The sequence below is a fragment of the Opisthocomus hoazin genome, chromosome 25, assembly GCF_030867145.1.
Source record: "Opisthocomus hoazin isolate bOpiHoa1 chromosome 25, bOpiHoa1.hap1, whole genome shotgun sequence".
Lineage (NCBI taxonomy): Eukaryota > Metazoa > Chordata > Aves > Opisthocomiformes > Opisthocomidae > Opisthocomus > Opisthocomus hoazin.
The window spans coordinates 4,195,701-4,206,985 of record NC_134438.1 but is presented as its reverse complement, the minus strand read 5'-3'; the positions used below and the strand labels follow the sequence as shown (position 1 = coordinate 4,206,985).

At 62.6% G+C, this 11,285-nt stretch overlaps 1 protein-coding gene across 1 annotated transcript; it reads left to right on the top strand.

The window, feature by feature from the left end:
* The first annotated feature begins 439 nt into the window (after positions 1 to 439).
* PTPN7 (protein tyrosine phosphatase non-receptor type 7) lies at positions 440 to 10,448 on the top strand. The gene is made up of 10 exons (XM_075442986.1): positions 440 to 517; positions 1,937 to 2,166; positions 2,770 to 2,953; positions 3,327 to 3,411; positions 4,076 to 4,152; positions 6,958 to 7,095; positions 7,921 to 8,031; positions 8,618 to 8,775; positions 9,629 to 9,742; positions 10,289 to 10,448. Exons 2-10 carry the CDS (start codon positions 2,036 to 2,038, stop codon positions 10,380 to 10,382), a joined length of 1,092 nt encoding a protein of 363 aa, XP_075299101.1. The 5' UTR covers positions 440 to 517; positions 1,937 to 2,035; the 3' UTR covers positions 10,383 to 10,448.
* The last annotated feature ends 837 nt before the right edge of the window (positions 10,449 to 11,285 follow it).

Below are 11,285 nucleotides of genomic sequence, written 5' to 3'. Positions count from 1 at the left end.
GGACGGGGGGACTCATCCCGGCTCCCTGCGGGGCAGGTGGGGTCTGGTGTCCCAGGGCAGCACCACCGCACCCCATCAAGCACCCCACCTCGACCGTCCCGCCAGCGGCCCCAGCCCCACGGCCAGGTCTCGCCCGTCCCTCTGTGCCCCATGGGCTGGCAGGGACATCGGCCACGGCCGGTGGCAGAGGGCACCAAGGACACCCCACCGGCCATACCGGAGATGCCCGAGGAGGCACCCCGGGATTTCGGGAGAGCCAGGGCCGTGCCCGCGGGCGCAGGACAGGGGTTCAGGGCCGGGGAGCGGGGCTGGGGCTGCAGCCGAGCTGCGGCGATGTGGCCGGTATGTGTGTGGGCGGCAGGCAGGGTGGGGGAGAAGGAGGGAGAGGAAGCGGCAGAGGCAGCAGCTCCTTTGATAAGCAGCTTCCTGAACACTTTCAAACCGTGGTGTTCGATCGACACGCGCGGTGCCCGTGGGCCTGAGCCCGGACCGACGGAGCCCGGCCGCGGGACAGCAGGTAGGCAGCCCCCAGCCTGCCCGTGCCACCCACCGGGGAGGGGACCCCGGGTGGGCAGCACCAGGCCCCGGCACCCATGGGAGGTGGGCACGTGCTTGCTGCCAGGCAGGGCTGGGATGCTGGGCAGGGTGATGGGGATGCTCTCCCAGGCTCTTCCCAGGGCTCTCCTGCCTGCCAGGGCCTTGGCTGGGGCATCTCCCAGGTGTTCCCCGGCCGGGGTGTGAGGGATGGCTGCCAGGGCTGGAGCCTGCTGCTGTCTCCGGCCAGGATCTCCCCTGGTGCTGCGGATCCTGGGGAGCAGTCGCTCTTGCCCTGCCTGGGCAGGGGACACCCCGGCAGCAGAGGCACCTGAGGGTGCCCTGCATGGGGCACGGGGATGGTGGGCATGGCAGCAGCGGCACTGCCACCCCCAGAAATGCTGCTGGGCATCAGGGAGCCATGGGGAACGGCCCCTGCCTCAGCTGTGTTCCCAGATGGCGTGGCCACAGCATGGACCTGGTTCTCTGCAGGACCTCCCTGAGCTGATGCGGTACCTGAGATCCAACTCTTTGCCCACTGAGAGCTCTGACTCCACAGCATCCCCTGTCCCTTTGGGTCCAGCTCCTCCCCATGGAGGGAGCTGGGGATGAGAAGGAGCCTCATGATCGCAGGGTGCTGCCTGCACCGTGAGGAGCTCTGCCCAGAGGTGAACCAGCGTCACCTGCATCCCCTGTCCCTGCCAGGGGCTGTTCCAGGGCTGGTGGTGGTGGAGACCTGGCACCCTCCTCCAGCTGGGCAACACCATCGCCTCTTGCTCAACCACCCAGATAAAGCAGTTTCCTTTTGACGGTTGCTGAGACCTGCGGGATGGAGGAGGCTGTCCCAGGGTCATCCATCCCTCGCCAGAGCCACGAGGCTCATGAGGGTGCCTGGCCCTGTGTCTCCCAACAGCAGAAGCTGGCCAGGCTCCTTGTGGTGCCCACCCTGTCCCACCTGCCAAATGCTGCTGTGCTCATGAGGGTCCCAGCTCTCCCTCCTCATCACCAGGTCCCAAGGTCGAAGCAGGCATGCTGGGGAAGGGCTGGAAGCACACAGCAGCGTGTGCTACCCATGGAGGTGGAGAGCATCTTGGGACTCCCCAAAAAGCAACCTGTGCTCTGGAAACACAGGGTGTAGGTGTCCTCTGCTCGGTGCAAGCAGACGGTCGTTGGTGCCATGCCCAGGGTCGCCAGTGGGTGCCTGTGTGGGCTGCAGAGCTGTGGGCACGCCGGAGGGTCAACGCGCTGGGAGCTCTCCCCGCACCACCTGCCTGGATGCAGGGGCTGGGGGCCTGGTTCTGGGGCAGCTGAGGACCCAAAAGCTGCCCCTTGCTTAGGGACCGTCTGTCAAGGGGTCCGTGCAGCCTCATGGCATCTCTCATACCTGCCTTGTCTTTTCCAGCTGCTTCTCCTCCGATGGCTCCTTGATTCCCCAGGAGCTGAGGGCCCCCCCGTGCCCACTCCCCGAGCTTCAGGACGAGAGCTTGGTGGCTGCTGCAGCATGGTGCAAGCCTGCTTGGTGTGCTCCAGAGTTCATAACAGCAGCCTGACAGCCCGGGCAGCCGGGGCAGACATGGACAAGACAGACAAGCCCAGCCCCTCTGCCAAGAAGCACGTGCGTCTTCAGGAGAGGTGAGCGTGGCCGGGTGGTGCCTGCAGCCCAAGCCCTGCACCGTCCATCTCAGCCAAACGGCAGGTACCCACGGCGCTGCGCAGGGCTCTCCCAAGCTGCCTTCCCCCAGCCCAGCCCCGCCAGCCTGCTGCCTGCCAGCTTTTGCAGACGCCATTTCTGAGCATGGAGGCAGCCCTGACCCCCCCCCAGCCCAGCCCAGGGTGGCGAAACCCTGGCCCAGGCTGCCCAGAGAAGCTGAGGCTGCCCCCTCCCTGGCAGGGTTCAAGGCCAGGTTGGATGGAGCTCTGAGCACCCTGGGCTGGTGGAAGATGTCCCTGCTCATGGCAGGGTGATTGGAACCAGATGATCTGTAAGGTCCCTTCCAACCCAACCCATTCTATGATTCTATAATTCTATGAAAAAGGCCAAATAACCAGTTAGTTCCTGTTCCTCAGCCCCCTCTGTGTTCTGAGGTCTCTGTCTGGCCCCTTTCTCCATCCTCTCTTACTCCCTGCCTGGCTTTTGCTCGGTGTGGGGTGGTTTTAGCTGATGATGTGGTGAGATGGGCTGCCCTCCTGTCCCGAGATGGCCCAGGGTCAGCCAGGGACCACTTTGCCTCGCAGGAGGGGCTCCAACGTGTCGCTGATGCTGGACATGAGCTCACTGGGGAGCGTGGAGCCCATCCAGCCTGTCTGTACACCTCGGGACATCACACTGAAGTTCCTGAGGACGTCCAGCCATGTGCTGAGGAGAGAGGAGCTCCAGCAACGTGCCCAGAGCCTGACACAGCTCCAGGAGGAGTTTTCGGTGCGATGCTTCCCTTCCGTCTCCCTCCTCACACAAGGAACGGCCGGGGATGGCGGTGGGGGGCTCTGGCAGGGGTGGACATCTCCAAGGGAGGCTGCGAGCCCAGCTGTGAAGGTGGCAGGGAAGGTGATGTGGGCAAACAGGGGTGAGGGATGTCCACGGAAAATCTGTCCTGCATGGCCGTGCCAAGCTCTTCTCCCAAGGTGGCCTCTCTGGAAGGTGTCACACCACGTTTGGGATAAGGACGGGGCTCATCCCCGATGCTGACGTCTCTGCTAGGTCCCTGGGTCAGCCTCGCATCACCAGCTCTGCCACGACGAGGGGAAGCAAGCAGCAGCAAGAAAGTTTCCCTCACATTTGTTCTCTCCTGCAGAAAATCCCACCCAACTTTGTCAGTCCCGAGGAGCTGGAGATCTCGGGACGTGCCTCCAAGGACAGATACAAAACCATCCTCCCCAGTACGTGCCACTGCATCCCTCTGTCCCACGTTTGCCCAAGTGCCACGTGCAGGGAGTGTGGTGTGGGTGGGGGTGTGGGTGGGTGGGTGTGCAGGGGAGAGGGATGGCTCAGAGCACCCCTGGCACCGGGGTGGGCACTCCTGGGTGCTCTTGGTGGTCCTGTCATGCTGGTTCCTGCTCCGCCAGCTGCAGGAGCTGGGAGCTGTGCTGCAGGGGGGTACACCATGTTGTGGGGTGGTACGTGGGGAGCTGCTCCTCGGGGTGCATTCCCAGGGTGTGCGGCGCATGGCAGCCCAGCCTGGGTTGCTCCCTGTCACCATGTCCCAAGGACATGTCACGGGGGGAATAAAGGCTGAGAACATTCCAGGAGGGCTGGTTTGGGCTCCAGTCAGGCACTGCGGGGAGGTCCTGGGGGGTCATCATCTGGCAAGCGAGTTGCTCTGCATGCTCCCGGTGGTGCAGGTAGGACTGGGCATGGCTGGCTGTATCCTGCCACGGCAACAAGGGTGAAGTGGGGCAAGCAGGGGCCCGAGGGAGGGTGCAGAAAGCTCCAAGCATGGCATGGAGCTGGGACGACTCAGCCTCCAGCTGCTGGAGCTGAGGCAGGGAGGATGGGCAGGGTCAGCCTCTGGAAGACTGGGGTAACGCCTGCCGTGTCTTTCAGATCCCGAGAGCCGGGTCTGTCTCAGGAGGGCAGGGAGCCAGGAGGAAGACAGCTACATAAATGCCAACTACATCACGGTGAGTGTCCGGCTTGGTTGGAGCACGGGTGGTCTCCCAGGTCCTGCAGCCCACGGCTCACAGGGCATTGGGCTGCAAACCCCACATGCCACACCGGGGCACTGGCTGTCACCCACTGCCTTGGGGCAGCAGCCTGGACTTGCCACCCATTTCCAAGCTGGTGAGATGCGGCTCCACCCGCGCAGGGCAGACACACTGTCCCCTTTGGTGGGAAACCCTCAGAAGGTGGCTGCTCTCGGCTCCCGCTGCTTGGGCGGGTTGAGCACCCAGTGGGCTCCCTCCCAGTGGCTTCCCCACCTCTCCCTCGTGCACTAACCCGTTGTCGGGCAAGACCACCGCGGGCAAACCGCGTCAGCAGAGCATCACAGCCCAGCGCTGTTCAACCCTTACCCACTCGGGGCTTTCATAGAATCATAGAATCATAGAATGGTTTGGGTTGGAAGTGACCTTAAAGATCATCTGGTTCCAACCCCCCTGGCATGAGCAGGGGCATCTTCCACCAGCCCAGGTTGCTCAGAGCTCCATCCAACCTGGCCTTGAACACTTTCAGGGAGGGGGCAGCCACAGCTTCTCTCTTTCCTCTTCACCCAGCGGGTTTGTGCCATTTCCCGAGCAGAAAGCTAATGAAGGGGAGGGCTCCCAAAGGGGTCCCTTTCCAGGGACTGAAAAATCCCCACCCCCAAGGGTGTTAATCAGCCTGATTTATGGTAATCATTCTCCTGTGCAAATGACCCCATCCAGGCTGTGGTCTCACTTGTGCTGCCCACACGTCACCCTCAAACAGGCCCTCACGTCAGCCAGGTGCCAGCTTCGCCCGGTGGGCAGGCTTCTTTCTGAGCAATTCGTCTCGTTTCAGCATCCTTCCCCTTGGGACAGCCCAGGGACGCTGGGAAGCAGGAGGGCGTCTGCAGCCACTCCGGGTGCGTGGGAAAGCGGGCTCAGAAACGTGCCCTCTGGTACGACGGGCAGAGCCCTGGCCGGGGGTCTGAGGGTGCAGGTTGGAGCTGGAGGGCATTTAGCAGCATTTCTTTCCCAACGGTGCTCCTGGGTGTGATGCAACGAGACAGCAGCAGCGCGAGCTGCTAGCACCCCGCGGTGAGGGTCAAAGCCTGGCTTCGGGTGCAGGAGCACCGTGCCTGCAACTGCGGGGAGGCTGCTGGCCCGGACGAGGGTCTGAACGTGGGCAGCAGGGGACCACTCTCCGAGCAGCCTTCCTGCAGCAGCCTGGCAGCGTGCAGCTTCGCACCAGGTGCCAGCATCACCCTGCCCGCACGCGGCTGTGAGCGCGTGGCATCCTCTCTGCCCCACGCCAGCGCCAGCGCCAGCGCACAGACACTGCCCAGCCCTCTCTCGCACGCGTGTGCACACACCTGAGCACGCGTGTGACCAGATGTCCCGGTGCGGAGCGGGTGGTTCCTGACTCCTTCCTTCTGCCGACCTCTCCGAGAGCGTCGCGGTGCGGGAACGCGTGCGCTCATCAGCGGGTGGGCGGCCCAGCCGGCTCCTGGCGTGCTTGGGAGGCCCAGGGAGCCCAGGAGAGCTCTGCAGGTCTTTGATCACGTCGGGCCCCACCTGGGACTGAGTGTCTTCTCCTGCTGACCGCACCCCATGAGATGTTTTTGAGCATGAGGAGCAGGTGGGGGGAAATTCCCGGTGTTGACACCTCCAGGTCTTACTGCAAGTCTCCTTCTGAATGGAAAACCATGTTTCCTAGGACAAAAAAATCTTGGAGCATGAGAAAAGAGCTATACAAAACGTTCCTGAAAATGTTCCTGCCCCTTGGCTGGGCCGGTGCAGCTTCTTGCGGGACTAAGCTGTTAACAAGATTATGGGAAAGACCTGGATTAAATCACAGGGGTTTGGGTGCGTTTTTAACTGAGATCTCTTTGGACAAAGCCATAAAGCTCTGCCCAGAGTGCTGTGTACTCACTTTTCCAAAAGCTGTGGGTGCTGTGGGTGCCTCCCCCAGCATCCCCAGGGCACCCTCAGCCGGGTCCCTGACTCCTCGCCGTATTGCCCGGTTGCATCTCCGGCTGGGAGCTGGACTAACACGGAACTGACCCCGGGAGAAGGCTTTCCCCCAGCTCTGCCTGTGCCTGCCCTCCACCTCCTGCCTGCTGCCGCCGTGCGCTCTCCCCTCGCTCTGCCCCCGGGGCCGGGGGGTGAAGCAGGAGCTGAGCAGGACTCGCAGCACCTCCAAGCTTTTCTATTTCTGTGGCAATTTTACACTGGGGGACGAAGTGACCATGGAGGTAGAGGATGCTTGGAGCTGTGAAAAAGAGCCTGGGTGGGGGTCTGTGCCCACCACCCCTCCCGGTGTCCCCAGAGCCAGCCTTCCCACTGCTGGCACTGCCACGTCCCTCCTGCGCCTGGCAGGGAAAGCACTGGTGGGACCCAGCCAGGACTATCCCAGTTCCCAGCAGAGCCGAGCTTGATGACTTCTGCTTGTCCCTGGGGAAGTGCTCCGGCGAGAAGCGCTGTCCCTGTGTGAGCTCTGCCTCGCCGAGGCGCCCGTCATGCTGGCTAATGTCACACCAACGACCTGGGGGGGCTTGCAAGGAGCCTGGGTACACACTGCTTGCTCCTGACCTGCAGGACCAGGAGCAGATGTCTGGTAGCTCCCGAGCAGGTCTATACAAGAATTTCAAGGACAGGTTTAGTAGGAAATAGCCCATGTGGCTCAGTCTCTCACCTGCAGAGGAAGACAAGCACCATGAGAGCTGGGCTGGCCTGGAGGCAGCCTCCCCTCACACATCAGGTCATCAGGGGCCCCCCACCATCACTGATGGACCATGTGCTCGGCAGGGCTATGCGGGCCGGCCCCAGGAATACATTGCCACGCAGGGACCCATGCTGAACACTGTGACCGACTTCTGGGAGATGGTGTGGCAGGAGAAGGCACCCCTCATCATCATGATAACCAAGCTCCAGGAGCGCAAAGAGGTACCGTTGTCCCTCCCCTGGCCTGGGCCAGGAGCAAAGGGTGGGGTAATATCCATGGTAAAGGGTTACGCGAGACCAAACGTGGGGTCTCAGCACCCGCTTGCCTTCTCTGCTTTGCACTCAGAGGGTGCCCCTGATGGAGCACACTTGGAGGAGGAGAGCCCCAGGGCTGCAGCCTTGGCCCCATCCAGCAAAGCCTCTCCTCCTCACGTGGCCTCTCGTGCTCTGGGCATGCTTTGCCAGCTGGATAATAGGATAAAGAGATTAGGGCAACCCCTGGGAGAGGGAGCAGAGGCAGTGGTCAGCAGTGTCCCTCCGGCCCTGGGCAGCTCTCCCCGTGGGCTGGGAGCTCTCAGCTGGTGGGTCCAGGCTGGGATGGGAGCCAGCCCTGTGGGGGGCTGGGATCCCTGGCTCCATGTCCAGCAACCACCAGCATGGGGTCACTCACCCTCTCTTTCCTGGCCATGCCCTTCCTCCCTTCTGTCCCTGGCCAGTGCAGCACCCCTGTGACCTGCACCGGGCAAACTGGGTCCTCCTGGGTCTGGCGGGACATGGGCTGGCCCAGGCACAGCTCCCGTGGGGCTGGGGAGAGCCGTGCAGCCCTGGGGCTGAAAGCCATATGGCAGAGCATGGGAGAGGGTGCAGGGGGAGCAGATGTGGGGAGAGGGATCTGCCCTGTCCTTAGCCTGTGCTCTGGGTCACTCCACATCCACCTTCCCTGCTCGCCCACCCCTCCTCTGCTCCTTCCCAAAGCATAGCTCAGACATCCAGTGGGTGCCTTGAGCATCTCCACAAGCCACAAAACCTCCTGCCGCCTTCTTTCAGAAATGTGTCCACTACTGGCCCGAGAAGGAGGGCACCTACGGCCCCTTCACCATCTCCGTGCAGGGGGTGAGCGAGCGCGTGGAGTACGCAGTCCGGGATCTCTCCATCCAGGTGGGTCTGAGCTCCGTGCGGGGTCAGAGGGGGAGCCCAGCAGGGCCCGGCGGTGCCCCTGCCATCCCCGGGCTCTCGAGTGGGACCGCAATGCTGTGTGACAGGAGAGCAGAGGGTTCACGGCTTGAAGAGCTGGGTCTTCTGAGCCCCTGCCAGAGGAGGGGTCTGAGAGCTCCTGCCTGCCAAGAAGGCTGAGAGGGAGCAGGACCCAGCCCTGGGGGGAGAGGAGAGGGGCTCAGCTGGGGAGAGCTTCTCTGCTGGCCCTTCGCTCTTTGCACCGTGCCACCGGGCTCTGCCCCAGGGGCTCTCCATAGCCAAAAGGATCTGCTGGCTTTGCCTGGACTGTGGGGACAGGATAGGACACTCTGTTCCCATCTTCGGGGATGGGACACTTCCCAGTGTCCGTGACCCAGTGGTGTCTCCCAGGTGTCTGGCAGAGGCTCAGGGAGGGATTTGGGAGGAGAGCAGATGAGATGGTCGCAGGCTGCCCAGCCTTTGTCTGAGCTGGACTCCATGCCTTCGTTGGCCCAGCCCAGTAAGCCTGTGCTCCCACATCCTGATTTCTCTTTCTTCTGTGCTGGAAAAGCTTGCAGGGGAATGCCGCCAGGTCAAACACATCCTCTTCCCTTCCTGGCCGGACCAGCAGACGCCCGAGTCAGCCAAGCCCGTGCTGCACTTGGTGTCCAAGGTGGAAGAGACTCTGCAGGCATCAGCCAGCCCAGGGCCCATCATCGTGCACTGCAGGTAAGAGCTCCCGCTCACCTGAGCCCCTGTGTGTCCCCCACTTTGGGGTCAGTCTGCAAAGGCCGGGGGGGAAAATCCTGCGTGTGAACGTTCACGAGCTGGTCCCGCTGCGGCGCAGAAACCCCAGGGCACGGCATCCCCACAGCAGAGTTCTTCAACCAGCACCTCCTGTCCTGGCATCAGGATGGTGCCGTTAGCACGGTGCGTTCTGCCCCGCACAGAAACCTGGTTTGCACCTGGGTCTGCGGGCAGCACGGGGGGAGCAGGAGGGCTCTGCAGGGTCGGGACCCAGCCACCAGCCCCACGGCAGACCCATGGCTCAGGCTCCCTCTGCCACTGAGCACAGCCTGCAGCTCGGCTGCGAAGCTGTCTTCGGGGCAGCTCTCCTGGAGGAGGTGGCCTCTGTGTATTTTCTCTCACTGCGAAGCGAATTTGGGGACAGCGGAGCGGGGTGCCCAGTCGTCCCCACGCAACGCACCGGGCGTGCGATGCTGCAGGCTGCCCACCCCAGGGCAAACGGCTCCGTGCCTGGGGTCAGCACAGATGGGAGGGGGGTGAAGGGGCTGCAGAGACCCCCGCACCACGCAGGGACGGGCGCACAGGCTGGGTTTGCGCTTCCAGAGCAACCTCCGCGTGGCTGTGCAGCGTGGCAAGGCCCCCTTGCCGTGGCAGAATGACGCCAGCCCATGACTTCTGGTGTCTGGCTGAGAAAGTTGGTCTGGCAGCTGGGACTGGGATCCTCTAGGAAGAAATCACGGCAGCAAACAAACCCGGGAGCACGTCCAGCTCGGACAGATCCAGGTCCAGGCAGTGGACGTCGTCAGTGCTGAGCACAGCGGTGTCTGTCCCGCAGCGCAGGCATCGGCCGGACGGGCTGCTTCATCGCGACCAGGATCGGGTGCCAGCAGCTGAAGGAGAAGGGGGAGGTGGATATCCTGGGAATCGTGTGCCGTCTCCGTATAGACAGGTGGGTGCTCCGAGCAGGCTGCTCCTCGGGGGGTCCCGCTGGGTGCCTGGGAGGAGGGATGTGGGAGGGACGTGGGGATGGGTATTGCGAGGGGCCATGGGGACAATTTTTGATGGAAACCAGCAGCGTTGCTGAAACCCGCGGATGTGGTGACAGCAAATGACTGCCCAGCACCAGGCTGGTTGTGCTGTCAGGGCTATTGCAGCTTTGGGGACCTGAGGATGCGAGGGAGGGGAGAGCGGCTCTGAACCTCGTAGCCGCTCTGCTCCTTCCAGCTCACACACTAAGTTCAGAAACACTGAGTTTTGCCACTTTTCAAGGAAGAAGTACTGGTAAAAATCAGAGCCCGGTCAGTTGCTAACTGCATTTTGAACAGCCCAGGAATGCTTCTGAGCCCAACCACTCTTCGGGCAGCTCTGGTGCCTGTTCCAGATGTACCTGGACGTGGCGGGTGCAGCGGGAGCACTTGTGCCGCGGGAGCGGGGAGCCGGGGACGGGGCTGCGGGCTTCGGCGCGGAGCCAGCGGGACGTGCCTTTCCCTTGCAGAGGCGGGATGATCCAGACGAGCGAGCAGTACCAGTTCCTCCATCACACGCTAGCTCTCTACGCTGCCCAGCTGCCGGAGGCGGGAGGCCACTAGCGCCGGGCTCCCCGCGCGCTGCCTGCTCCCCGCTCCCACCTCTCCCGCACCAGCCATGGGGACGTCTCCACCAAAGCCCCTCCTGCTGCCGCCGGGCCACGGGGCAGCAGCGTGAGCATCCCCGGGCGAGCAGAGCCGAGCGAACCCACGGGGACTGCGGCCTTGCGACCCTGGGGACGAGCGGGGTTTGGCGAGTTCACACGGGGGGTTCCGCGGGTGCTCGAGGCGGCCGTTGCTGCTGGCTCGAGGCAGATTTCACCCCTGGGAAGAAGCTTTGGCTTTCGAAACGTGCAGCCTTTTATCCTCAAGCGGAAGAGCAAGCTGCTGGGAGGAACTGCGGGCGGGTGAGCGCCGGGAGCACGGATTGCCCTTTCGCTGCGTGGAGCTGGTGCAATTACCCTGCAAATAAACCGAGCCCGTCTCCTGATTTCGTATCCTCCGTGGGCAGAGGCTGCGCTACGTGCAGGGCTGGGCTTGCTCCCAACACGCGCCGCAACGCTCCCCTTGCTGAAGGTACCCCTCCATGGCTCAGGCCAAAGGGTGCTCAGCCGGCTGCCTTTGTTACGGGGCTCGCTTTGCTCCCCACCTCCAGCCAACACCTTCTCCGCAGGCTTCAAGTAGGGGAGGTTCCTCTCTGCAGCTGCAGTTTTGCAAGCAACACATTCCCAGTTGCCTTTTGTTACATGAGGGTGGGGGTTTGCATTCTTGGTTTTTGGTTGAAATCAGAAGAAAATAATATTTGGGTTTTGTTGGGGATTTTTTTTTCACGGATAAATTCAGCAAAAAAAAAAACGAAGCAGAGGGAGAAACATTTTGGCACAAAGTGTGGAGATGGAAATATTCTGTGAAATATTTTAAAGCTGTTTAAAGCCGTCCTTCAGCTGAGGGCACTGCGCACCACGT